The sequence below is a fragment of the Oncorhynchus nerka genome, linkage group LG3, assembly GCF_034236695.1.
Source record: "Oncorhynchus nerka isolate Pitt River linkage group LG3, Oner_Uvic_2.0, whole genome shotgun sequence".
Classification (NCBI taxonomy): domain Eukaryota; kingdom Metazoa; phylum Chordata; class Actinopteri; order Salmoniformes; family Salmonidae; genus Oncorhynchus; species Oncorhynchus nerka.
The window spans coordinates 41,469,612-41,497,473 of NC_088398.1; the positions used below are offsets into that span (position 1 = coordinate 41,469,612).

The window sequence follows — 27,862 nt, forward strand, 5'->3', positions numbered from 1 at the left end:
CTTGTCAGCTCAGGGGTTCCAATCTTGCAACCGCACAGTTAACTGGTCCAACGCTCTAACCATTGCACACGAATGCAGTAGAAGCCAAGGTAAATTGCTAGCTAGCATTAAACTTATCTTATAAAAAACAATCAATCATAATCACTAGTTATAACTACTAATCCAGTTTAGCAGGCAATATTAACCAGGTGAAATTGTGTCATTTCTCTTGCGTTCATTGCACGCAGAAAAGAAAAATAGTATATGCAACAGTTTGGGCTGCCTGGCTCATTTGCGAACTAATTTGCCAGAATTTTACGTAATTATGACATACATTGAATTTTGTGCAATGTAACAAGAATATTTAGGGATGCCACCCGTTAGATAAAATACCGAACGGTTCCGTATTTCACTGAAATAATAAACGTTTTGTTTTCTAAATGATAGTTTCCGGATTCGATCATATTTATGAGCAAAGGCTCGTATTTCTGCGTGTTTTTAGTGTAAATTCAGTATTGTTGAAATTGTCATTATTACAACAACAACAACAACAAAATCCACCGATTAATCGGTATCGGGGTTTTTTGGTCCTCCAATAATCGGTATCGGCGTTGAAAAATCATAATCGGTCGACCTCTAATCCTGTCCAACACTGACAACACATTTCTCAACATTTATGATTAAACCTTTGATATACTGTACATCCTAGCAGAAATGACTCCATACTATGTTAATGGTTGTTTCATTTTGTTTTATTATTCAAACTACATCCTATATATTAGACCATTAAGTCACTCTTTCCCATTAATAATATAATGTAATATATTCATCTTGAACATAAATAGAATGGTTCTCTGAGTTCAGTCCCTGAGTCACAAGATCACTACGTTAAGCTGGTTCCCAGTCAGGTTAGATCCCAGACTGACCACCAGGGTCACTGTCTTTGCTGGCTGTCTTCATCCAGCCTTAATGAATCCAGGGTGGGCTGTCCCCCACAACCTAAGCTTGGGGTTGGCTGTCCAGCTCCTCTGGCGTTGGAGCTGGAGCCGAGCTGGTCCGCCCAAAGTGACCTACAGACACCAGCTGGCCATTAGTGCAGCTTGTCATTTTGGACACACCTGATGTACATAGGAGTCAAAGCCAATCATGAAAAACATTGAGATTTATCATGAAACCAAATGTAGGGCATTTTTACTACATAACAAAATGTACCTTTTTATTGTTGCACTGAGGAACAGGTGGGCCACCATTTATCTTCAAACTGTGTTGAAAAGGACATAAATTATTGATGTTATCCCAACCAGAAATGTGTGAAAGCATTGGAATGGCTTGCTCCTCAGCTATGACCCTCTGGCCGTTTGGGTTATTGGTTTGTGTCAATCCTAAAATTAGATGTACGAAACATGCACTCAAAAACACATGTACAGCACAGGAGGCTGCTGAGGGGAGAACGGCTCATCATAATGGCCGGAACGGAACAAATGGAATAGCATCAAACACCTGGACACCATGTGTTTGATGTATTTGATGCCATTCCACTGATTCTGCTCCAGTCATTACCACAAGCCTGTCCTCCCCAATGAAGGTGGCACCAACCTCCTGTGATGTGCAGTATAAACCAGAAGTCATGGTATATTATTAGATTGTATACTGTGACCTGTTTCCAAGTCAACTCTGAAAGCCATGTTACTACTCTAACACTGTTACAACAGTAATGGGCAAAATAGTCAAGTAATAACATGACAAACGGTTGCTCAAATCTCCCATTGATACCAATGCATGACTTCTGCAAACCTTTGAGTGAATGTACTGTTTCTCAAAAAAAGATTGAGCCTTGCTGAGGATGTACAGTTGAAGTCGGAAGTTTACATACACCTTAGCCAAATACATTTAAACTCAGTTTTTCACAATTCCTGACATTTAATCCAAGAAAAAATTCCCTGTCTTAGGTCAGTTAGGATCACCACTTTATTTTAAGAATGTGAAATGTCAGAATAATAGTAGAGAAAATTATTTATTTCAGCTTGTATTTCTTCATCACATTCCCAGTGGGTCAGAAGTTTACATACACTCAATTAGTATTTGGTAGCATTGCCTTTAAATTGTTTAACTTGGGTCAAACGTTTCGGGTAGCCTTCCACAAGCTTCCCAGAATAAGTTGTGTGAATTTTGGCCCATTCCTCCTGACAGAGCTGGTGTAACTGAGTCAGGTTTGTAGGCCTTCTTGCTCGCACACGCTTTTTCAGTTCTGCCCACAAATTCTCTATAGGATTGAGGAGCAGGGTTTTGTGATGGCCACTCCAATACCTTGACTTTGTTGTCCTTAAGCCATTTTGCCACAACTTTGGAAGTATGCTTGGGGTCATTGTCATTTGGAAGATCCATTTGTGACCAAGCTTTAACTTCCTGACTGATGTTTTGAGATGTTGCTTCAATATGTCCACATAATTTTCCTCCCTCATGATGCCAACTATTTTATGAAGTGCACCAGTCCCTCCTGCAGCAAAGCACCCCCAAAACATGATGCTGCCACCCCCGTGCTTCATGGTTGGAATGGTGTTCTTTGGCTTGCAAGCCTTCCCCTTTTTCCTCCAAACATAACGATGGTCATTATGGCCAAACAGTTCTATTTTTGTTTCATCAGACCAGAGGACATTTCTCCAAAAAGTACCATCTTTGTCCCCATGTGCAGTTGCAAACCGTAGTCTGGCTTTTTATGGCGGTTTTGGAGCAGTGGCTTCATCCTTGCTGTCGATATAGGACTCGTTTTACTGTGGATATAGATACTTTTGTATCCACAAGGTCCTTTGCTGTTGTTCCGGGATTGATTTGCACTTTTCGCACTAAAGTACGTTCATCTCTAGGAGACAGAAAGCGTCTCCTTCCTGAGCAGTATGGCTACGTGGTCCCATGGTGTTTATACTTGCATACTATTGTTTGTACAGATGACTGTGGTACCTTCAGGCGTTCGGAAATTTCTCCCAAGGATGAGCCAGATTATGGAGGTCTACAATTTTATTTTCTGAGGTCTTGGCTGATTTCTTTAGATTTTCCCATGATGTCAAGCAAAGAGGCACTGAGTTTGAAGGTAGGCCTTGAAATACATCCACAGGTACACCTCCAATTGATTTTATTTTACCTTTATTTAACCAGGCAAGTCAGTTAAGAACAAATTCTTATTTTCAATGACAGCCTAGGAACAGTGGGTTAACTGCTTGTTCAGGGGCAGAACGACAGATTTGTACCTTTGTCAGCTCGGGGGTTTGAACTTGCAACCTTCCGGTCACTAGCCTATCAGAAGCCATGACATAATTTTCTGGAATTCTCCAAGCTGTTTAAAGGCACAGTCAACTTAGTGCATGTAAACTTCTGACCCACTGGAAATGTGATAGTGAATTTTTTGAAACTGTAAATAATTGTTGCAAAAATGACTTGTCATGCACAAGTAAATGTCCTAAATGATTTGCCAAAACTATAGTTTGTTTACAAGAAATTTGTGGAGTAGTTGAAAAACGAGTTTTAATGACTCCAACCTAAGTGTAAACTTCCGACTTCAACTGTACGTACCAACACACAGGATGCCCAGGGCTCGTATAACACTGAGGAGGGTTCTCTTAGTTGTCCGGGACACCCGTAGTAGATGAACCAGTGGTGGAACTCTGTTCTCTTTACACATCCTGTCCAGGTGGCTCAGATTGCGCTATAACTGCCTGGCAGCTTGAAACACAATACTATTTGGTTACACTTTACCAACATGAATCGTAGGTAAATCTTGACTTGAATCATAAGGGCTACGTAAGGGCCATCTCTGGCCTGACTATATCTAACACCTCCACACAACATTTGACAATTGGCAGTTGCGGGATGTGAGTGATGCCTTTGTTGCATATCGGCCAGCAGTGGTGACCGTGTGAAGATCCGTGTGAAGATGACAGGATGAGGGCATAAGTTGATGCCATCTGTCACCTCATGAAACTGTCAAGGAAAATATGACCAGGGTAAGCTAGTTCGCTAGTGTAATGCCTTGCCAATTACCTGACCCTAATAACAATGGGTTAGCATAGTGTAAAGTTAGTCGCTAGGCCAATAAGATGACATCACCTGTCGTGACTGTTCTGTCATTACTAGGATGGCGTTATGTAGAACTTGTGTAAGAGGGTTCAAGTAAAGTGTTACATATAATTCAAGCTGTACATTAAAAGGTGTAATATGTCACTTTTTGGACAACCTGACTAAATTCACGTAGAAATGTAAGTTACCATTTCCACATCGTTAACCTAATTTTGTCTCTCTAATTAAGAGAACAGACATTTATCCTGAAAAAGGCTGGAATAAAAAGAACCATCTGTTGTCTTGTCTGGACAGTTACTATTTCAGATGCTGCTGTACAGATTCTCTGTAGACGTGTGTGACAGACAGGGGACCTGAGGGAAGACTAGAGGCTGTTGCCATGTTACAGGAAAAAGAAAACATCTATTCAGGGAGTTAGAAGTAAGCATTCGGATACACAACAAAACAGTGAACACCCATCCCATTTCAACTGATATCCCAGTTCTTCCAAATCAACTTTAGGATATCGAAACATTTGGAACAGTCAGTATTGTTTAGGATTGTGTTCCTCTTCTTTTCAAGGTAGACATTCCTGGCTACATGCCTTCCTGTGCTCTGGCTGGGGGTGATGAGTCTAGCAGAGGAAAGCCGTCTGGGGGCAGGAGGTGGCTTGACTTGCGGTGACAGAGGCAGGCCTCGCTCCAGCACAAATCTCAGGGTGCATGTCCACAGTACAGTCAATCATTAATCTGCATTGCCTGTCAACGGCACATGGAAGTAGCGTTGTTTTACGACGCTCTGTGTTTCGTTTCATCGATCCCTAGAGAGGGCATCCCCCTGAACGAATTAAATGTTGTCTGGAAAAGCTTGACGTTAGCTTGTTAGCGAGCCAACTCTGTCCATGAACTGATGAGTGTCACTTAACCTTTGCTCTGCCGAGGAGTCCTCTTTTAAGAAAGATTACCTTGGTGTAAGGGACTTATTTTGCGTGAAAATTCTGGCAAGTACAGAGGGGTGGCATTTAAAACAAAAGTGTTGGAATTGGAGTTTAAGGAACCTACCGACATATTGCACCCTGTCGCGAGGAGGAGAGGATGAGCTCCAGGATAGAGTTGTAGCCGATATGCTCTGCCATTTCATAGTGTGTCTTACCAAGGTCCACAGAGAGACGGCACCCTGCTACCTCACCTCCACCTGGGTCACATTTAGTAGGGAGAAAACGTTTAGAAACAAATTAAAACAGGGAGGTACTACCTGAATTTGTCTCATAATAACACATTTTGATTTTCTGTGACGAAACTGTTTGATACTGTGTGCCCTACTGAACTCAACCCTGAACACTGCCGAGGGGACAACTTAAAGTACTGTGCTGAAGTGCTACCAGAGTGTTAATAAATACATGATATATTAAATACATTATATGTTAATTTGGGCATTGTTTCCTGCCTACAATATCCACCGTAGAGTGCATAGGTTACAAGCCCATTGTAAGTCAATAGAGATAACTGGCTACTATTGTTAGCTAGCCACAAATAATTGTTAGCTAGCTACCCACAAATAATTTACATATACCTTGGATAACATTGGTTTTAGGTCATTTTTGCCTGTTATACTATCTGGTTAGCTACATTATTACGATTCACCTATAGCTAGCTGATAGGAATGAAATAAAACATTTGCTTTGTGTATTTGTTGTTTCATCTCTACTGCCATTGTCCTGGCTAGAAGAAGGAAGGTTCAGATAATGGGTGAGTTGGCTAGCCACAAATAATTATAAACTAGGGGGTTGCCTGTTTTGCATGTTATTTTGACATTAATGTGTGTCAAATATCAGTTTGTACCCACGGATAATTGACATCCACTGTACCTTGCTTAACATTAGTTTTAGGTCATTTTTGCTTGTTTAAGTAGCTAGCTGTCTAGCTAGATTACAGTGACTCACTTATAACTAGCTGATAATTATGAAGTAAAACAATTGCTTGTTTCATTTCTATTGTTGCCATTGTCCTAGCTGGAAGAAGTTTCAGTGAATGGGCAGATGCAGTGTGAGATACTACAGTAGGGGAAGAACAAGTGCTTCTCAAATGTAAGGTTTTATATGTTCTCCACCCTCTTGTCCTCTCAAGAACGTACTCAAGAGAGTCCTCTGAAAATGCACTTGGAGCATGAGAGTGTGAAGCACAGTAGTATGCATATTGAGAAACATCCCATTATCCATCATTCAGGGCAGGTGTTTTTTGGTGGGGGAGGGGGGTTGCCTGTTTTGCATGTTATTTTGACATTAATATGTGTCACATATCAGTTTCTAAACAATATTTAAAAAAAAATAATCATTGAGTTAATAAAGCCATGGTCCCTTTTTTGCTTTCTTGAGTAAGGCAGCTGTTTCAGCCCAGTTCAGTGCTTTCTGTGGTGGTTGAGCAGCCAGCGGAAAATACAGAGCGTAGAGGTTGGTAATGTTCTCTAGTTGCGCCATGATTGGGTAATGTTTTCTAGTTGTGCCGGGATTGGCTCAGTGTTCTGTCACTCATGGGGACACTACATCACCGCTAAATCTAAGGGTAGAGCTCGAAAATTCAAGCCCCTTGGGTGCTGCATTAGAGTTACATTAGAAGTGCCCATCCAAGAAGCCTCAAGGTCATTGGCCACAGATAAAATTGTCAAATCATGTTATTTCTACACTAGCTTTGATTGGACTGATCATGTCAACATCATACTTTCAAAATCTTAGCTAGCAGTCATCATCATGAATCAAGTTTACAATCTACAGGCAAGTGCTTTTTCATCCGTGTCATATAAAGAGAAATGACAGATAAAACGTATCGGTACTCATGGGCCATTGGACATAAACATTACACAACAAGTAGGAAATCGCAAATTCAACAATGAGTGGTTTGGAAGGAATTAGTGGCTAACTGGAAGCATTGCAAAGCAATCCCTAGCCTGCTATTCAGTGGAGTGGGTTTGTAGTTCCAAGTCTGGGTTTAAGGGTCTCTTTTCCAAACTTAAAAGGATAAACATTCAACGTTGGCCATGCTGTCAATTCAGCATGACTTCTGCCATCAAAACAACTGGAAACTCAGAACCTTGAAATCTGACTTCAGTGAGTTCAAGACAGCTGGGAACTCGGAATTGAACGGTCATCCAAATCGGTATTGCAAGTCGGGAACTCAGGCCTCTTTCTAGAGCTCCAACGTCATCGTAATTTGACCTTGTTTTTCCCCCCAGAGTTCCCAGTCATCTTGGACGCACCATCAATCCAGAGAATGCCAGACTTTGATGACCAAATTTGCTCATGAAGGACCTGTTCAAGTGAACACAGCAAGGTGAGTCCAAAACTGTATTGTATGATGCTTCATGAATTATGTAATATACCAGGGAGATGTGTATACAGTAGCTAATAAAGTAATACTAAGTGTATGTTGTGTAGTAAGCTGATTGTAGCTCATGTGCCTCACCCTAGTAATTTGGTCCCTTTTCCCCCCCTCTTAATTTCAACTACCGTTCTGACTTGGTGGTGCACATGTAGCCTATAGGCTGTTTTAGAGAAATGTAATCATTGAATATTGTAAGAGCTTTCCTTCTCTGCTCATATGCCCCTTTTATTTATCCTATGGTTCTGACTTGGTGTACAGGGAGAATAGTGTAAGAACTGTCGTGGAAATTAAGTACTGAGAGACTTGGTCATTTCGTCAAACAATCATCTTTATTTAATATCAATTAATTATTGCAATAATGAGACCGGCGTTATCTTAACCCCCGACCCTGGCCTATTTTCCCAGGCCAGGATGTCTAAGAACCATTGAGGCCTTTGTTCTACTCCTCTCTATCCGTGTTACAACCACCCCACATCCTGTCACTGGAATGATAGCTGTAGGTTTTATCACCAGGAAACTAGAGTGGACAACATAAAACTCAGCACTAGCAGGACAGAAATATCTCAGAAATATCTCACTGTTTAGGTGAATAATGGTGTTACATATCCAACAAATAAGGTGAATACATAATTTTTCTGTCACAGAACAGCACATGCTCTGAATTCTGTCGCTGTACATTTAAAAAATGCTGAACAAATAGTTAAATTACCGTCCTAACTCGCTCATTAATGTCTTCATCAAAATTACAGATTGCCTCTTAGCCGCTCGTCGTCCCCTTATGCTATAGTTTGTACATCTCAATTGTCAATAGAAACCACATTTGTTTAAACAAGTCAGCCATATCAGCTATGTTTTTTTTAAAGGAAGTACATGAGGCTGAATTAACTGTTTCGCTGCCAGGAGCCTCACCAATGGAGCCACCCACCCTAGATACACACACAAACAAGCACACAGGAATGGTCAAACATGCAAACACACACACAAGACATTGGTTAAACAGTACTAACCTGCTGGGCTATGAGGGACTGGTACTGGTCGCTGTTCCTGACCAGGCACAGCGGAAGTGGAGCATGGCCTGCTGGCTGCCAAGGAGATTGACCAGCACCGGCATGGCACTGTAGCGCATCAGGGGCCTCATTTATCAAGGTTTAGAGTATTTTTTGTGCACATGCACCTTTGATAAATGAGGCCCCAGGGCCTCAAACACAAGCGTTTTTTCAAATGTGACACCACCAAGCTAGCAGCCATACACTGCAGTGCTGGCCTTGCGCTACGCATCAGCTCCAGGATTCCTCCTGAATAGGGTTGCAAAGCTACCAATAATTTACCAAAGTCACCGGAATTTTGGTAATTTTGGTAATATATACTTGAATAACTTTGTGTCCATATTGTCCATGAGTTTCTAGTAGATAAACCATATGGTTCAAGAGAAAAATAGCCTAATTCATGAAAAAAAAGCATCTAAATCAACAATGGCACTATTTTCAATTACCTCTGTCCAACTATTGACTTTTTTCACAACTGCCACCAGTTTGACGCCAAAACATTAACAATAACATATTGACATAGAAAAATGTTGAAGAAAAAAGCATACTCATATTAAACACCAATGGTATTCACAACGTAGATGGTTTATGTGTTGTTATGTGTTAATAACATTTAGACTACTTTACCCAGCAGGCTATGCGGGAGGCGGATGGTTAAAGAATGCCTTTCATGGCTAAACATGGAGTTTTCTAGCTGAAGTATATGTAGTTAAACCTACGCCCCAGTTTGTCATTATACAAGGAACAAACATAACAGTTTATATTTAGGATAATGTTTTACAGCTTTGTAATTTTATCATTTCATTTCATTATTTGACGTTACACCTGACAGAGGGCCAGAGATAATTACAGACACCTGTGATAATCTGAAGTACCTAAAAGGGCCACTAGATGTCTTGTGATATATTCTGGTAGTTTACTTGGAATTTCCAATATTATACCCTCCCTTTGCAACTCTACTCCTGAAGTATAGGAAAGCTACTTTAGGGTCTGTCGATAATTAGATTCTATTGCAGAATTAGTTTACCTTTAACACTCATTACGTGCTCCATTGTGGCTAAAACACCCCAGAAAGTATTCACACCGCTTGACTTTTTCCAAATGTGCTTGTTTCAGCCCGAATTAAGCCATTATTAAAAGTAAATGTTGTGTCACTGATCTACTACACACAATACCCCATAATATAAAAGGTGAATTCTGTTTTTAGAGATCTTTACAAGTTAATAAAAAAAAAAAATGATATGTCTTGAGTCAATAAGTAGATAAGTATGTTCAGTGGCTTGCGACGGCTCACTCGTAAATTTGAAGTGAATCCAAACCTTTACCTTTGTTTCCTCAGAGACTTCCTCTAACTGACGGCTTCCGACGTCAAACTTAAATCCCACCGTGTAGGTGGAAATACCCATCTGGCAAGTACGGGAAATGTTTATAGGCGAATGCAGGTCCTAGCAATGGTGTTAAATCCGCTCTGGAACTAAAGCTGATCGATATCTCACGCATCCCGTTGTCTCGTGACAGATCTACGGCACCATATGTTTACGTAGTCTGTCCACGAGAGATGATGTACACTTAAACCTTTATAACTTTGCATCAATCACACATGACTTGTTTGAAGCATATCTCCAAAGGGATAAGATTTGTGAATGATTTATTACATGTAATAAATAATATTACATATAAGCCTACATGTAGCCAACTTTATTTAAGAACAAAATCGGTCTTTGCTCCCATAGACACACAGAAGCATGGTATTTTTGAGGTGAATGGAAACCTTCAGGTGCTCTATATGAATTGAGAAACCCCTTCCCTCTGAGACCAAATCTAGAAGAGTAATAAGTGCATTCTAACACTTTACTGTCCCTCCCTACAATATAACCAACTTCCTAGCTATGACTTGTTTTACCCTCGGAAGGTTTATAATTGCAACATTAAAAAGACAGAAGTCACAGATAAACCTTTGTGTCACGATCGTCGTAGTTAGGAGACCAAAGCACGGGGTGATGTGAATTCATCTTTTTTATGAAAGACGAAAAACCACGAAGTACACTAAACAAACAAAATAACAAGACGAACGTGACCGCTATCAAAACTGAGTGCAAACATGCAACATCACATAGACAATAACCCACGAAATACCCAAAGAAGATGGCTGCCTAAATATGGTTCCCAATCAGAGACAATGATAAACAGCTGCCTCTAATTGAGAAACAATCTAGGCAACCATAGACATACATAAACACCTACATGGTAAACAACCCCATAAACCTACATAACGCCTAGACAGTACCAAACACATACATCACCCATGTCACACCCTGACCTAACCAAAATATATAAAGAAAACAAAGAATACTCAGGTCAGGGCGTGACACTTTGGCTAATGTTATAAGGGATCAAACTGGGATCGAGTAATCTTTTTGCTGATAAGAGCAAACCACATTCTACTTGATAAATAACCCTCCTAACTTTCTACAGTGTGTACATATTCATCTGTATGGAATGTGGCCGCCCTCATTATTAAGTTAGGCCTCCTTTTTTTTTTTTGCAGTGTCCTTGTTTCTACATGTTTTCCAAGAAAAGCCTTTATTGGAGGATGCTTTTCTTGATGGAAAGAAGGTAAACAGTTTGTAATTTCCTTAATTTGTGCTGGTAATCAATCATTAACTTAATGGATTTGAAACTTTTTTGTCAAGGCTCATTTCAAGGTACTATTTAAGATTGATGGTCAACATTCATGGATGTAAAAACAATGCATTCTCTAAGCACACATTTCCTTTTCCCTCTACAGAAAGCCTGTGTATATTCATCAGATTTCTGGCCGTTTTGATGTGGGAAACCTTGCTTCCTATGTTTAACGTGACTGGTACTTCAGAGAAGATCTTCAAGGTGTGGGAAACCTTCCTTCCTATGTTTAACGTGACTGGTACTTCAGAGAAGACCTTCAAGATGTGAAGTCTTACACAATATAGCTTACTCAGGTGCATGTGTGAGATTGACAATGTGAAGAAAACAGCAACTTTGACTATTACAAAAACATATCAAGAGTAAATGTATTCAAATGAATTAAAACATTTCTGTTGATACTGTGGCTCACTGTGACCCGAATTACAAGCATGACTTAGTTGGCTTATGTCAATACAGTGAACAAAGATAACATTCCTGATTAAATGTTCTGCTGACCTAAGTTGTGAGGAGTCTCTTGCACTTGTCTGACGCCTTCCCATGGCTGTTTTTCCTCTTTGCGATGCGGGCACCAAACTGCATGGCTCTCTTAGGGAGTAGAGCAAAGTTCCCAAGGCCCAGCTCCTTGGCAGCCAGCCTCAGTAGTAGTTCCTCCCGACAAATCTGCCTTCTCGGACACTGGCAGGACATTCAGGAAACACACCACATCCTCGTCCAAATAGGGAAGCCTATACAAAACCAACAAATAAATATAGCATGTGCGATTGCTTCAGTTCCTCAATGGCAATGCTAATAGAGCAACAAAAAAAAAGTAGCTTTTAGTTGAACTCTTTCCTTGAGTAAATCAAGTGCATTGAAATTACTTAGGAACTGTGCCCACTTTGGAGAGGTGTGTGGCCACTTGGAGACACGAGTTAGTCCTCTCACTCAAACCCTTGTAAATGTTTTGTCTTGTGTTGCATCTATCCCACATTTTCCAGTAATAGTCTTAAAGTTACTGAATGTATCCAGAGTATTTTCCGATTTCGTCATCAACAAATGCGGCGAAAAGCACAGTAAATTAAAAATGCACATAAAATCAACAGTGTAGTGTTTGGATTCAGACTTGTCAGGTGAACGGTTGTGTACTCACCTTTGGTCTAATAATTTTCCCATTATCTCTAAACTGTTCCCTTTCAATTGCTACGATGGTTATGCATATGCTTCTCATATTTCTTCTGTAAGAAACATTTAAATGCAGCCCCATCCATATAGGCCAATTTCCACAAGTGTAAAGGGTTAAACAAAAACTCTTTCTCTGAGCAATTGTATTAGTATAAAATAATATTAATTCCCTTTTTAGCCCTAACCCTATAGGTGAATCTGTGCCTTTCTTTTTGATCAAGTTACTCATGGCCTCTTTCTGTGTTCCTATTTTTTTAATAATGGAAAATCTGCTTGCCACTGAAGAAGGACAGAAACTGTGACGACAGACTGGTGTGACTCAAATCAACATTTTAAATTGGTGGTAATAAATGGGCATTAATCACTAAAACGAAAACAAATGTTATTTCTTAGTGTCCTATTCAGTACTTGCCTAGCCTCCTTCCCATGGTCCGCTATGATTCTGTCATCTCGAAATTAGATTCCTTGTAGAAATTCTGCCCAGCTCCATGGCCAGCTCTTGGACCAGACCCGACTACCCAGAGGTCTTGAAGCGGACTCTGTGTCTGGAGTACCCTGCCTTCTGCTCATTGGCTCCAAAACCTGTCAAAGCCACTTGCAGACAGAGCAGTGGTTCGATTAGGCCTACATACTGTTGATCGAATTTACACCACGCCCAAGCTAGCATAATTTTCTCAAAAAAGGAAAATACTTTATTCACATCTAAATGGCATGTTCCTTCTTACTTTACCCATGTGATCTACAAAGGGGCGGCAGGTAGCCTAGTGGTTAGAGTGTTGGACTAGTAACCGGAAGGTTGCAAGAATCCCCGAGCTGACAAAGTAAAAATCTGTCGTTCTGCCCCTGAACAAGGCAGTTAACCCACTGTTCCTAGGTCGTCATAAGAATTTGTTCTTAACTGACTTGCCTAGTTAAATAAAGGTAGAATAAAAAAATCTATAAAAAGGACAAGACAAACACATCAGTGATACTGTACCTTGGCAGATGAAGTGAACCCCCCATCGGTTTGTTGCCTTCTGTAAAGAAGCCGGTTCCTTTCGCTGCAAACCACACAGCACATCCAATGCTGTCATCAAGCACAGTATCCAATGGGTGCACCAGGTGACAGATGAGATCTTGGCGAGTTTTCTGCAACTCCCGAGGGACGTTGATTTCAACATAATTCAATTTTCTCTCAAGTGCTGAAGCTCTTGCAGGCCTGCTCTGCCAGTGATCCTGTCTGGTATGTCAAAGGGGCTATACACATGGGAATCAGCAACGTCCGTTTTAGAATCCATGGGCTTTGATTTGTGCTTTTTGCTTTTCTTGGTAGACTCCTTCAGCACCTTTGGTTCTTGCAGTTTGAATGCCACATTCAGAAGGTCAATTGGTTGGTGGGTTGGGATGTGGCAGTCAGCCAGAATCATGGAATCAAGGAAATTATGGCAATTGCCGCTTCGTCATTGGTCGGTGGTGATGTCACCAGTGTATCAAAGAGAAGACACTGCACATGCCTCCATACTAGAGGTCGACCGATTAATCGGTATGGCCGATTTCAAGTTTTCATAACAATCGGTAATCGCCATTTTTGGACACCGATCATGGCAGATTACATTGCACTAAACGAGGAGACTGCGTGGCACACTGACTACTTGTTATGCGCGTACAGCAAGGAACCAAGGTAAGGTGCTAGCTAGCATTAAACGTATCTTATAAAAAACAATCAATCTTAACATAATCACTAGTTAACTACACATGGTTGATGATATTACAAGTTTATCTAGCTTGTCCTGCGTTGCATATAATCGATGCGGTGCCTGTTAATTTATCATTTATCATCGCCAAAACGGGTGATTTAACAAGCGCATTCGCGAAAAAAGCACTGTCGTTGCACCAATGTGTACCTAACCATAAACATCAACGCCTTTCTTAAAATCAATACACAAGTATATATTTTTAAACCTGCATATTTAGTTAATATTGCCTGCTAACATGAATTTCTTTTAACTAGGTAAATTGTGTCACTTCTCTTGCGTTCTGTGCAACAGAGTCAGGGTATATGCAGCAGTTTGGGCCGCCTGGCTCGTTGCGAACTGTGTGAAGACTATTTCTTCCTAACAAAGACAGAAAACTTTGCCAAACGGGGGAGGATTTAACAAAAGCACATTTAAAAAAAAAGAACAATCGTTGCACGAATGTAACTAACGATAAATATCAATGCCTTTCTTAAAATCTATACACAGAAGTATAATATTAAACTAGGGAAATTGTGTCACTTCTCTTGCGTTCATTGCACACAGTCAGGGTATATGCAACAGTTTGGGCCGCCTGGCTCGTTGCGAACTAATTTACCAGAATATTACGTAATTATTTTTATTTTATTTTTATTTCACCTTTATTTAACCAGGTAGGCTAGTTGAGAACAAGTTCTCATTTGCAACTGCGACCTGGCCAAGATAAAGCATAGCAGTGTGAACAGACAACACAGAGTTACACATGGAGTAAACAATTAACAAGTCAATAACACAGTAGAAAAAAAATGGGCAGTCTATATACAATGTGTGCAAAAGGCATGAGGAGGTAGGCGAATAATACAATTTTGCAGATTAACACTGGAGTGATAAATGATCAGATGGTCATGTACAGGTAGAGATATTGGTGTGCAAAAGAGCAGAAAAGTAAATAAAAAAATAAATAAAAAAACAGTATAAAAACAGTATGGGAATGAGGTAGGTGAAAATGGGTGGGCTATTTACCAATAGACTATGTACAGCTGCAGCGATCGGTTAGCTGCTCGGATAGCTGATGTTTGAAGTTGGTGAGGGAGATAAAAGTCTCCAACTTCAGCGATTTTGCAGTTCGTTCCAGTCACAGGCAGCAGAGTACTGGAACGAAGGCGGCCAAATGAGGTGTTGGCTTTAGGGATGATCAGTGAGATACACCTGCTGGAGCGCGTGCTACGGATGGGTGTTGCCATCGTGACCAGTGAACTGAGATAAGGCGGAGCTTTACCTAGCATGGACTTGTAGATGACCTGGAGCCAGTGGGTCTGGCGACAAATATGTAGCGAGGGCCAGCCGACTAGAGCATACAAGTCGCAGTGGTGGGTGGTATAAGGTGCTTTGGTGACAAAACGGATGGCACTGTGATAGACTGCATCCAGTTTGCTGAGTAGAGTGTTGGAAGCCATTTTGTAGATGACATCGCCGAAGTCGAGGATCGGTAGGATAGTCAGTTTTACTAGGGTAAGCTTGGCGGCGTGAGTGAAGGAGGCTTTGTTGCGGAATAGAAAGCCGACTCTTGATTTGATTTTCGATTGGAGATGTTTGATGTGAGTCTGGAAGGAGAGTTTGCAGTCTAGCCAGACACCTAGGTACTTATAGATGTCCACATATTCAAGGTCGGAACCATCCAGGGTGGTGATGCTAGTCGGGCATGCGGGTGCAGGCAGCGATCGGTTGAAAAGCATGCATTTGGTTTTACTCGCGTTTAAGAGCAGTTGGAGGCCACGGAAGGAGTGCTGTATGGCATTGAAGCTCGTTTGAGGTTAGATAGCACAGTGTCCAATGACGGGCCGAAAGTATATAGAATGGTGTCGTCTGCGTAGAGGTGGATCAGGGAATCGCCCGCAGCAAGAGCAACATCATTGATATATACAGAGAAAAGAGTCGGCCCGAGAATTGAACCCTGTGGCACCCCCATAGAGACTGCCAGAGGACCGGACAGCATGCCCTCCGATTTGACACACTGAACTCTGTCTGCAAAGTAATTGGTGAACCAGGCAAGGCAGTCATCCGAGAAACCGAGGCTATTGAGTTTGCCGATAAGAATATGGTGATTGACAGAGTCGAAAGCCTTGGCGAGGTCGATGAAGACGGCTGCACAGTACTGTCTTTTATCGATGGCGGTTATGATATCGTTTAGTACCTTGAGCGTGGCTGAGGTGCACCCGTGACCGGCTTGGAAACCAGATTGCACAGCGGAGAAGGTACGGTGGGATTCGAGATGGTCAGTGACCTGTTTGTTGACTTGGCTTTCGAAGACCTTAGATAGGCAGGGCAGGATGGATATAAGTCTATAGCAGTTTGGGTCCAGGGTGTCTCCCCCTTTGAAGAGGGGGATGACTGCGGCAGCTTTCCAATCCTTGGGGATCTCAGACGATATGAAAGAGAGGTTGAACAGGCTGGTAATAAGGGTTGCGACAATGGCGGCAGATAGTTTCAGAAATAGAGGGTCCAGATTGTCAAGCCCAGCTGATTTGTACGGGTCTAGGTTTTGCAGCTCTTTCATGACATATGACATAACATTGAAGGTTGTGCAATGTAACAGCAATATTTAGACTTATGGATGCCACCCGTAAGATAAAATATGGAACAGTTTTGTATTTCACTGAAAGAATAAACGCTTTGTTTTCGAAATGATAGTTTACGGATTTGACCATATTAATGACCTAAGGCTTGTATTTCTGTGTGTTATTATATTATAATTAAGTCTATAATTTGATAGAGCAGTCTGACTGAGCGGTGGTAGGCAGCAGCAGGCTCGTAAGCATTCATTCAAACGGCACTTTACAGCGTTTGCCAGCAGCTCTTCGCAATGCTTCAAGCATTGCGCTGTTAATGACTTCAAGCCTATCAACTCCCGAGATTAGGTTGGCAATACTAAAGTGCCTATTAGAACATCCAATAGTCAAAGGTATATGAAATACAAATTGTATAGAGAGAAATAGTCCTATAATAACTACAACCTAAAACTTCTTACCTGGGAATATTGAAGACTCATGTTAAAAGGAACCACCAGCTTTCATATGTTCTCATGTTCTGAGCAAGGAACTTACGTTAGCTTTTTTACATGGCACATATTTCACTTTTACTTTCTTCTCCAACACTTTGTTTTTGCATTATTAAACCAAATGGAACATGTTTCATTATTTATTTGAGGCTAAATTGATTTTATTGATGTATTATATTAAGTTAAAATAAAAGTGTTCATCGTTCATTCAGTATTGTTGTAATTGTCATTATTACAAATATATATATAGAAATCGGCCGATAAATCGGCAGCAGCTTTTTTTGGTCCTCCAATAATCGGTATCGGCGTTGACAAATCATAATCGGTCGACCTTTACTCCATACTGCCTCACTGAGAACATCAATAAGACTATTCACCACAAACGTTCTATCATCAGACTCCAGCAACACCTCCGGGTCTTTAACTGAGGCTTTTGAGCTCGGATCATGTTCTTACTCCTTTGACAACTGAGGGATTATCATGTTCAGTGAGCAAACCGGAGAGGTTAGGGAGAATTAATTAGGGAGAGACCTGAATTGTTCATCACTGCTGAGGTGTTCCTGGGGATACCCTCCAACTTGGATTCCTGACTAATAGATGACAGACTCTCACCTGCGTGAACCCATGGATAAACTTCAAAGGTCAAAGAGCCAGACTCTGCAAAGGTCAATTCTGTAAACACCTACTGCTGGAACCTCTTGCCACTATGGTGGTCTGTCAGAGCCAGGGAGATGGGCAGCCACAGACGTCAGAGTGAAAGACTTCTCCTCAGCGGCATATTGCCAAAGCAAGCTTCGCCGGCCAAAGACGTCTCTCCTAAACCAGAGATAGTGCCTATTGCCTGTTGGTAATAGGTAAAAGTCCAGGGTCCACAAGGTTTGGCCAGGACAGACAGGATCTCTGTAGGGCTGTCACAGGCTGAGAGATGGTGGCCAATAACATCAGTGTCATTATCTTCTGGTCTCAATGACAGTCCACCAAAAACATATTGGTTCCACATCAATACATTCCTGTTACTGTCTTGTGCTGGCTGAGGTGAAAGTCAATCTCATGTGAAGTACACGAGCAGAGAACAGACACTGGTAGTGGGGATTTGAAGCTTTTTTGGTGATACGACTGGAGTTAGGCCCTCTATTCCTTAGGTGTTCCTGCATACTCTTCTCCAGCATACAACAGATATCACACATATTTATAGCTAGGAAGGCTTCATTTGTATTTCCCTCCCAGATTGTGTAGATTTCGACATATCCTGGACCTTCTTCATGTTGACCAGTTCCTCTGAGGGAAGAAAAGTTCACAGGTTAGTCTATCTATGGCTAAGAGAAAACTAAACTTGTATAATAATATGAAACTTGTATGCACTTTGGCCTACTTTTGCATGAACCAAGAGTCTGCACTCTGTCTGCCAAGAAGAATAGGTTACTGTTGGGCTGTTGGACATAGACGCTCTGAAATAAATATGGATGACGATTAGCAGATGTCCGTAAATTATGGTCTGACAATACCATATTCGTTAGAGCAATCAGTGGGTTTTAAACTAATTAAATTAGCTAACCCTGTTTTACCCTATTTTTACGCAGATTGGAGCTCATCAATCACCATTTTATGTTCCTTGATCTACAGAAACATTTCACTTTCAGTGAGAAAACCTTATATAGCTAGCTACAGACATGAAGTCAGTTCAGAGAACCTTTATAAGATGGCATAGCCAACGTTTGCCAAAGAGCTAGCTAGCTACTGTAGCTAGATGCTCAGACATTTGACAAGTCAACAACCCATTATACCTTGTAATTTATTTCCTCCTTCAGCGTAGACTCTCCCTCAGCAAAGTTTTCGTTCTCTTTCTGGTTCTTTGCAGACATTTTGATGAGGTAGCTAACATACGAAGATAGTAGCGAATATAGTAGCTAAATTGATTATTTATTAGCTAGCTAGCAAAGACAAAAACAAAAATGGTTGTCACTAGTTACTAGTTACAGCCACAAAGTCCAAATAGTCTATTTCATAAAAATTCATGAAAACAGCCCCTCTGAATCAAGAGAGGTGCGAGTTGCTGCCTTCCGGGACCCTTTGCTTGGGACGTCCCAACAATCCGGGATAGCACCAGAAAGGAAGAAGCGAGGTGAGAGGGATAACTGGTGCCACAATCTGTATTTGCCAGCAGGTGTAGTTTTCTTTTTGCTCACTATGCGAGTTGTTTTTGTATCAAGGTCAATGAGAGTGTCGAATTTGGTTAACAAAACATGTAATGGCTTATTTGAACTAATATAATTTTCTTAATGAGTTGGTTGTTACCAATGGCGATTTTATCATGTACATCTTGGTGGGGCAAAAAAAAAAAAACATGTGGGATGCATGCCAGCAAAGCCACTACACAACACTAAACAATACATGAATTGCATTATAACGGTGACAAACAGTGTCCACAAACTGTTAGGGCCTACATAAAGCTGTCCCAACAGCAGAGTCCCAACACCTCACCACTGCTACAGTTCATTCAGACTAATTTACAGTTCATTCAGACTTGCTTAAACAAATGTGGTATCTACTGACAATTGAGATGTACAAATACGTCCGACAAGCAGATAAGATGCAATCCGTAATTTCGATTAAGACTTTGAGCGAGCGACGACGGACGTGGTCAATATAACTATTTGTTAAGCACTTTTGAAATGTACAGCATCATAATTCAGAACATGGGCCGTTCTTAAAGTGTACGCACTGTACCAGTCAGAACCGTAGGATAAATAAAGGGGGCATATAAACATACAATGAAAGCTCTTACAATATTCAATTATTACATTTCTCTAAAACAGGTTATAGGCTATTTGTGCACCACCAAGTTAGAACAGTCGGTGAAATTTAGAGGTGAAAATAGACTAAATTATTAGGGTAAAGCACATTGAATGCCGTTTGGGTCTTCGCGTGTCAAAAAATATACGTCATATAACACTATTTCACGCATTAAATTAAGCCTTTAATTTGACACGTGAAATAACAACATTCTATTCAAGAATGGTGTGTGTGCTGAATTTGCACGTGCAAACCAAGCACCACAACTACTAACGTTATGTTTACAATACCGCGTTGGTGAAAATAGACCAAATTATTAGGGTGAGGTACATGAGCTACTAACAGTTTACTACACAACATACACTTAGTATTACTTTCTTAGCTACAGTACACATTTCTCCCTTGCATATGACATTTATGCAGAAGCATTCAATACATTTTTGGACTCACCTTGTGCAGGTGGCGCAGCGGGCCTTTGTAGACAAATTTTGTCATCAAAGTCTGGCATTCTCTGGATTAATGGCGGGAACTTGGAAGAGAAAAAAAAACAGCCACTCCATTGAATAGCAGGCTAACGTTGATGGTTTCTTTGCAATGCTTGCAGTTAGCCACTGATTCCTTCCAAACAACTCATTGCTGAATTTGCGATTTCCAACTTGTGTAATCTTTATGTACAACGGCCGATGAGCACCGATACGTTTTTATCTATAATTTCTCTTCATTATTTCTCTTCATATGACATGAATTAAAAATGATTGTCGATTTGATGACAGAAAGCACTGAGCTAGGCTGAAACACCTGCATTTAGGAGCTGCCTTACTGAAGAAAGCGAAAACAATACCATGTTTGTATGCAGTTTTATTAACTCAATGACATTTTTTATTTTTATTTTACATTGTTTGCAAACTGATATGTGACATATTAATGCCAAAATAACAAGCGAACAGGCAAGCCCCCCAAAAATAAACAGTTTTTAAAAAAATATAATGAATCTTAAGGTTTATATAACAGCTTCATAAGACTAATCAGTATAGGCAATTATAGGCTAGCCCAAATATCAAGACGCTATAGCTGGTTTCCCTGTAGGTAACTACAGTAGCAACAGCAATAATTAGCACGGAAATAATGCATGAGAGATGTATTTTTGCTGGAACAAACCCACTGATGAAGAAATAAACAAATGTCACAAATAGTCTTCTTGAATCAATTTAATGCCTTGAGCAGTCAACTTTTTTTTTATCACACCAGTTTTTAAAAACCCTCTGGAACAAGTAAACACTGTCCAAAACAAAAATATATTATTTTTTGGGAAAATGTTCATACAAAGATATTCAAAAGAAATAGACAAAGATAGTTTTAAATAAAATGGAGATACTTATGATAAATTAAAACCCATTGTTCATGAACCATGGTTCACCAATGAGAAAAAAGGTCCTGTCAATCATCTCCACTCTCTTTTGGAGTCTTCTTCAGCTTGTTCTTCAGCTCATTCATCATCAGGGGATTTCCAAATCTGGTGGATATATATTAAACAAAAGGTGTTATAATAAAAAGAGAGTGACATTCATGTAGGAGATATCTCCATATAAAAGTGATTTCAAACAAGAAATTAAGAGAATCTTGTAGAAAATAGTTCAATTGATTCCCTACCCTGGGTGCCTAGGTGGTGTCCATTTAGTTTTGCGCTCCTCTTGCGTCTCTTCTTTCTTGGGAGATTCATCCCTTACATCTGGCTCGAGCTCAGATTTCTGTTGAATAGATGACATTGCCAAATCAAATTAAGAGTCAGAATAATAAACATACTACTAGACCTATTCAAAGGTTGAGCTCAAAAAGTGCAAGTATCTGATTGGTACCTGAGGGATATTTTCGGTGTTATTTTCACCTATCACGCCCTTTCCGGTCTTTCTTAAGATGGGGGGCCCTGCACCGAGTCCTGAACAACATCATAGCAACACAAACAACAAAGAAAGATATCCATTCACACTTAAATCTGGGCATCATCCATTATCTGTCATAGAACATTGTGTCACCAACGATAACAGAATGAAAGAACACATACATTAAATTCCTCTTTTCTCTGTTAAACTTACCAGGTAGTTTGATTCCGATGCCGCCCATGCCCCTCATTGGTATCCCTGTTGGGCCTCTGACTGGAATGTGTACGGTGGGTTTTGAAGGGGAGGGGGTCAAAGATGGCATCTGTAGAAGAGTACGGGGATCCCTGGGTGGACGGGCATGTGGATTCTTGAGGGCAATGCGAGACTTTTGAACAGTGAAGTCCAAAGCGGAGGCGTCAAACTGCAATGGTATGTTAAACAACTGATTTACTAACAAGTTTTCAAATTCATAACATCCTTTTAGATGAAGCTATCAAGCTTAATTTCGGTAACATAAAAATAAGCTAAACAAATCCAATAAAATATATGAAATAGACTAACGTTTGCTTTATCTCTTACGATTAGACATCACAATCGTGATGTATTTGATAGCATTCTTTTAAAGGGATACTTCAGGATTTTGGCAATGAGGCCCTTTATCTACTTCCCCAGAGTCAGATGAACTTGTGGATACCATTTTTAAAAATGAGGAAGTTGTGGATTTTGGCCTCATTGCCAAAAATCCTGAAGTATCCCTTTAATAGGGAAAGTATTATCATTACCTGAAGCTGAAGACTTTGGTCTACATTTTTGGTTCCGGACGGGGAACTGAATCCTGCTTTTGCACCCTCCCCTCTGTTTTCCTCTGGTAATCCTGCATCTGTTTCCACAGTTTCCCCAGACTGCCCAACCTGGGATTTCTCTATTATTCCATCGTCGATCTCCGGTAGTTGACCCTGTGATCCAAAATCTGTCTGCTTTGATAAAACAGGCCCTGTCTTCACAACTTCCTCTGTTACCAAAGCCTCGGTCTCATCGTTTTCCCAAAATAATCCTACCTCAATTTCCAGTGATTTGTTTGCCGTGTTATCTCCTGCCTTCTCTTTTAACACAGCCTCTGTCGCCTCTGAAAGTTCAGCCTCTAGCATTATCAGAGCCGTTGTATTTTTCACTAATTCTGTGTCTGACTCATCTGTTTCCTCTGATAATCCAGCATCTACGGTCTCCTCTGATAATCCAGACTCTTTCTCCACATCTGGTATTTCTGTGTAAATATCCTTTAATCCAGCCTCACTGTCCACTGATTCTTCAAATAATCCAGCCTCTGATATTTCAAGTGATCTGGACTCCAGTGACTTGTCTGATGAGTCCGTATCCATCTCTACTGTTTCCACCGACAGCACAGTCTCTGTTCTCACATGTAGTATGTCTTCTTCTATGTTCTTCTGTAACCCATACTTGGTCTCTACTAAATCAGTCTCGATCTCCTCTGAAAATCTGACTTCTGTCACATCTGTGTCCTCTGATGAATCAGCACCTGTTCTATTCATTTTTTCCAATAGCTCTATCTTTGGCCTAACTTCCTCTGGTAATTCGGCTTCTGTCCTCACTAATCCAATTTCTGTCTCCACCGTATCCCCAGCCTCAGATTCCACTAATTCCTCTACGTCTGTCTCCACCGTTGGCTCTGTCTCAATACTATGTCTTTTTGTCTCTTTGTCCTTCTGTGATCCAGACTCAGTCTCAGATAATTCTTCCAATAATTCAGACTCAATCGCTGTCGTTTCCAGAACAATTCTAGCCTCTGTGTCAACTATTCCAGACTCTGTTTCCTCTGATGGCGATTCCTCAATCTTCATATCAAGTATTGCTGCGTCTGTCTCATTCAGGATTCCCTTTTCGGGCTCCAATGTTTCCCCAGCCCCTGGCTCCACTAATTCTTTCATTAATGTAGCTTTTATATTATATTTTTCCTCTGATAATTCATCTTCTGTGTCCTGTGATAGTACAACTTCTCCACAAACCATTTCCTCAAATAATTTGGCCTCTATTTCTGTCGAATCTGGTAATCCAGCCTCTACCATTCCCTGTGATTTAGCCCCAGCCTCAGATGATTTGTCTGTTTCCAGTGACTCATTAGATGACACAGCCTTTGTCTCTGTGAGAAACACAGCCTCTGTGTGAATTGATGATGGGTACAATGTCATGTTCATTGATAATCCTGCCTCTGTCGTCACAGTTCTTTCTGATGATGCAGTTTCAGTTCTCACATCTGGTATTTCTGCCTCGTGTTTTTTCACTAATCCAGATTCTGTTTCCAACATGTCCCGAGCCTCAGATTCCACTAATTCCTCTGTGTTTGTCTCCATTGACAGCACAGTCACTGTCCTCACCTCTGGTGTGTCTACCTCTGCCCCCTTTTGTAACCCTTCCGCCACAGTTTCCCTTAGTAATCCAAAATTGGTATCTGCTGATTCCTGCATTGATCCAGACTCTGTCTCATCTTTGTCCTCTGATGGCACAACCCCGGTCCTCACTTCTGGTATTTCTGCCTGTGTCTCCTTCACTGATTCAAATTCTGTCCCCACTGTCTCCCCTGCCTTTGACTCCATCCATCCCTCTCTAAACTCAGCCTTTATCTCCTCTGTCTCTTTGTATAATCCAGCCTCTGTCCTCAGTGTCTCATCTGATAAACAAACATATGTCTCTGCGGCTTCCTCTGACAGTCCTAACTCAATCTCCATCGGTTCGTGTGATTCAGCCTTTGTCTTCGCTAGGTCCTCTAGTATTTGAGTATCTGTTTCATTCAGTGATACAGAATCTGTTCTCTCCGTTTCTCCCAGTGATTTCGCTGCTTTCGCGACTGTGTGCTCGTCTACCACTGTATCAGAGGCTTTCTCAATATCCTCACTTTCAAATAATCCTTCAACAGTTTTCAGGTCTTCTTTCCCTTCCATGAGTTCACTCACTGGTGAATTGTCCGATTTAATACTAGTTCCAGTGTTCTCTACACCTTCTAACCCTTTGGTATCACTTTCGGTGTGTGCTTCTTGTAAACGGGTGGTGTTGACTTCATCGCCGCCAACTTCCAGGATCTTCGGTGCCGTATTCTCGTCTAACTCTTTGCCATTGTTGATTTCAGGAATTTCCTCTCGAGTTTCTTCACACGCTACACGTTTTGGCTCCTGAGCCACAACAAGGTCCTCACATAGCCCAGGGGAAATGTATTTTGCCACGCCTCTGATTTCCAGTCTATTGTCAACCACTGAAATACGTTTTCCCTCCACTTCATTAAGGGGGTCTTCGTCTTCCTTTGAAATCTTGTCTTCCTGTAGTTTATTTTTCTCCACTACAACATTTCTCTCCTGATAAAAGAAAGTGTCCAGCCCAGTCACTTTATCTTTCACATCCTCTGCCTCTGTATCCGTCTTCGTCCCAATACCGATTGCAACGTCTTCTATCTTGTTACTGCCCCTGTCCTCAAACACTTTGGATCCATCCTCTGATACCTCTTCTTTTCTTTCCTCTAACACTGTGCTGTCAATTCTTTCAGTGTTGCCCTCCATTCTCTGCTCGTCTCTAACAATAGTTATCTCATCATTTGACACAAAGACTCTTTTGTCATAGGCCATTGGCAATTCCAACTCTGCCTCTGAAACAAAGATGTCCTGGCCTCTTCCCAGTGTTCTGTCTTCGTCTGATAATCCTCCACAAAGTGGTCGTGGGTTGGGGTCATTTTCTTGATCAAACCTCTCTATAGTTCCTTCATCAAACTTCAAACGATTGTCACCATATTCATGTTTGTTATTGTTTTCTGAGACTTGGATATCATTGTACGGTCCAAAGCCCCTGTCCAATATCTCTTCCTGTTCTCTTCTGCCCATCTCTTCTATTGCTCTATTCTCTTCCTCTCTCTCCTCCTTCCTCCCAAGTTCTTCCATGTCTATGCCATTCTTCACTTCATTACCATCTCGACTCAGTTTGTCTTTGATTACACACAGATCCTCGCTATTCTCCCCTCCCGCTGAGAATTCTACTATTTCTGCTACTTTCCACCCTTCTTTGCCTGTCTCCATGAAGAGTACTTCCGTTTTTTTCTCTCCATCGTTTTCATTTAATTTTACCATGGTTTCATCCTCTGTACTTTGCACATCGTGTTTCATTAATCTGTCCTTATTTTCCTTGTCTCCATTCTTATCCAAAAGTATGGCAGGTTCAGCACAGGCTGATGTAAGGTTTGGGGACTCTATATCAAAATGTATTTCTCCATCTCTATTGTTTTCATGTTCTTCTGTTTTGGTTCCTTCTTCACCACTGGGGAATTCTTCAGTAACTTCTTCAGGGATTTCTTCTTCCTCCGCTTTTCTTTCTGCCACTGCACCTCTTAATATATTTGCTTCAGCACAGTTGTAACTGTCAGTCTGTCCTTGTGCTCCCTGGCCCTCTGACCTTTCAGATGTCGGCTCTCTAAATAAGATCGGGATCCCAGTGACTACCACTGATTGGACCCCTTTCCCCATATTTAATTCTTCTTTAGTAACATGCTGGATTGTGCCTTTATTTTCTGTTCGGTCCACCTGTTCTTGTTTTATATCATGCCCCTTAGGGGATGATTTGCTATCACTCCCTCTGTTGGATTGTCCAGTGTATTGCACATTGTCTCTGCCGAGGCCTGGACCAATGATGACATCGCACTGTTCCCAGGCAACAACAGATCTTAGTTTCTTAACCTCAGAGCCTGTTTCAAAAGTGACCTCAGTTTCCTTTATCTCATTTTTCGCACCATCTCCATGGTCGTCTGTTTGTTGTGCAGCAGTGGCTTCCTGTCTTGAGCTTGTGTCATTGTTAATGGACTCTGGGCTTAGATACCTCCCCACAACTTCCGTAAAGTAGTTCTGTTTGTATGTGTGAGTGTGAGTGTGTGTGTGCGCATGTGTGTGTGTGTGTGTGTGTGTGTGTGTGTGTGTGTGTGTGTGTGTGTGTGTGTGTGTGTGTGTGTGTGAAAGAGAGAGAGAGAATTACTCTATGTTAATGTCATTTACTTCCTTGTCCATATATGATAACATATAACATAACATTACATCAATCCAGGTACAGTGAAATAGAGTTAATGCAATCATTGTCTTTTTCTCCTCCTTGGGGAAGTTCTCAATTCAAACTAATTGTTCATCAACAAATTATTAAGTAGTCTAAAATATATCTATTGTAATTATAGCAATAGGAAATAATGAACCAATCACGGTAGGCTATAAAAATAGTGTCCTGTAGTAAATTATTTCAGCGCAGAAACTCACCCAAACTGTCCAGAAAGTCCTCCCAGCACGAGTGAGGGGGCTTGCTGGTGAGTCCATCTTTTGGTGTTTCAGTGGCTTTTTTCGATAAAATAATACACTTCTCTCCAGAGTAGACTACAACAAAGTAACTGCAACCTGAGGTAGCCTACTTCTTCTTGATAGGCCTATTAATTATTTTGTCAAACGAAGACAAAAAAAAAATCTCATTAGTAAATTGTCAAATAGACCTATTAACTTTTCCAGAGTTCTAAACCCGAGCAAATGTAAATGAGAATTTTGGTAACAGCTCTTATGTAGTTCCTGACGCTGAGATGTCCGGTTACGCGTCATTGCGTTAGTGGAAACCAAGACTGTTCTCAGGGCAGGCCTGGTTGCAGTTAGATATGTTCCAGTCACACCAGGGACAATTTTAGCTAACCCTACACCTTTTCCTATCCTTAACTTAATTATCCTAACCTGTCACGTTAAAATTATCCTAAACTGCCATGAGAACAAGTCTTGGTTTCAACTAATGTGATACAGGTATACAGCAGGAAGATGATAATGTCGCGTTCAAATGCTACTCTAAACTTGGAAACTCGTATGACAAGTTTAAGCAAAGATGATCTATTATATTGACAAGATGGTCGAGTGACTTCTCTAACAATGGAAATATATGTATTCAAATATGGAAGACAGGCGCGATCAGGTGGGACCATTCTAGCCAATGAGAGGGCAGATAGGCGTGTGAAGACTGGCACAACTCCGATACAAGGTAGTTTTTTTCAAAGTTGTCGAAATGCCACGTGCGTCCATTTATATCCGTGCATTTTAAACAAACTAACCAT

General features: G+C 40.9%; 1 protein-coding gene, 2 long non-coding RNA genes and 2 pseudogenes across 3 annotated transcripts; 1 reads left to right on the top strand and 4 right to left on the bottom strand.

Moving 5' to 3' along the window:
- Nucleotides 1-720: 720 nt before the first annotated feature.
- On the bottom strand, nucleotides 721-10,009 carry LOC115108011 (uncharacterized). Its single transcript, XR_003860287.2, has 4 exons — nucleotides 9,778-10,009; nucleotides 5,091-5,223; nucleotides 1,192-1,240; nucleotides 721-1,097 (listed from the first exon to the last, which is right to left on the bottom strand). It is a non-coding gene; the product is annotated as an uncharacterized LOC115108011 (long non-coding RNA).
- Nucleotides 6,284-11,627, top strand: LOC115108015 (uncharacterized). Its single transcript, XR_003860288.2, has 3 exons — nucleotides 6,284-7,355; nucleotides 11,001-11,068; nucleotides 11,241-11,627. It is a non-coding gene; the product is annotated as an uncharacterized LOC115108015 (long non-coding RNA).
- On the bottom strand, nucleotides 10,451-18,237 carry LOC115108002 (asparagine synthetase domain-containing protein 1-like; annotated as a pseudogene).
- Nucleotides 18,238-18,253: 16 nt separating this feature from the next.
- On the bottom strand, nucleotides 18,254-19,112 carry LOC135565342 (ASNSD1 upstream open reading frame protein-like; annotated as a pseudogene).
- A 1,589-nt stretch (nucleotides 19,113-20,701) lies between these two features.
- si:ch211-136m16.8 (uncharacterized) lies at nucleotides 20,702-27,311 on the bottom strand. The gene is made up of 6 exons (XM_029631885.2): nucleotides 27,036-27,311; nucleotides 22,524-26,636; nucleotides 21,955-22,162; nucleotides 21,718-21,797; nucleotides 21,512-21,609; nucleotides 20,702-21,374 (listed from the first exon to the last, which is right to left on the bottom strand). The coding sequence occupies exons 1-6, from the start codon at nucleotides 27,090-27,092 to the stop codon at nucleotides 21,299-21,301; spliced, it is 4,632 nt and encodes a 1,543-aa protein (XP_029487745.2). The 5' UTR covers nucleotides 27,093-27,311; the 3' UTR covers nucleotides 20,702-21,298.
- Nucleotides 27,312-27,862: the final 551 nt, after the last annotated feature.

Coding starts and splice junctions, on each gene's coding strand:
- si:ch211-136m16.8 (XM_029631885.2), bottom strand. CDS start 27,092: ATGGACTCACCAGCAAGCCCCCTCACTCGTGCTGGGAGGACTTTCTGG. Junction 26,637..27,035: donor GGACTTTCTGGACAGTTTGG/GTGAGTTTCTGC, acceptor ACATACAAACAG/AACTACTTTACGGAAGTTGT. Junction 21,375..21,511: donor ACACCACCTAGGCACCCAGG/GTAGGGAATCAA, acceptor TATATCCACCAG/ATTTGGAAATCCCCTGATGA.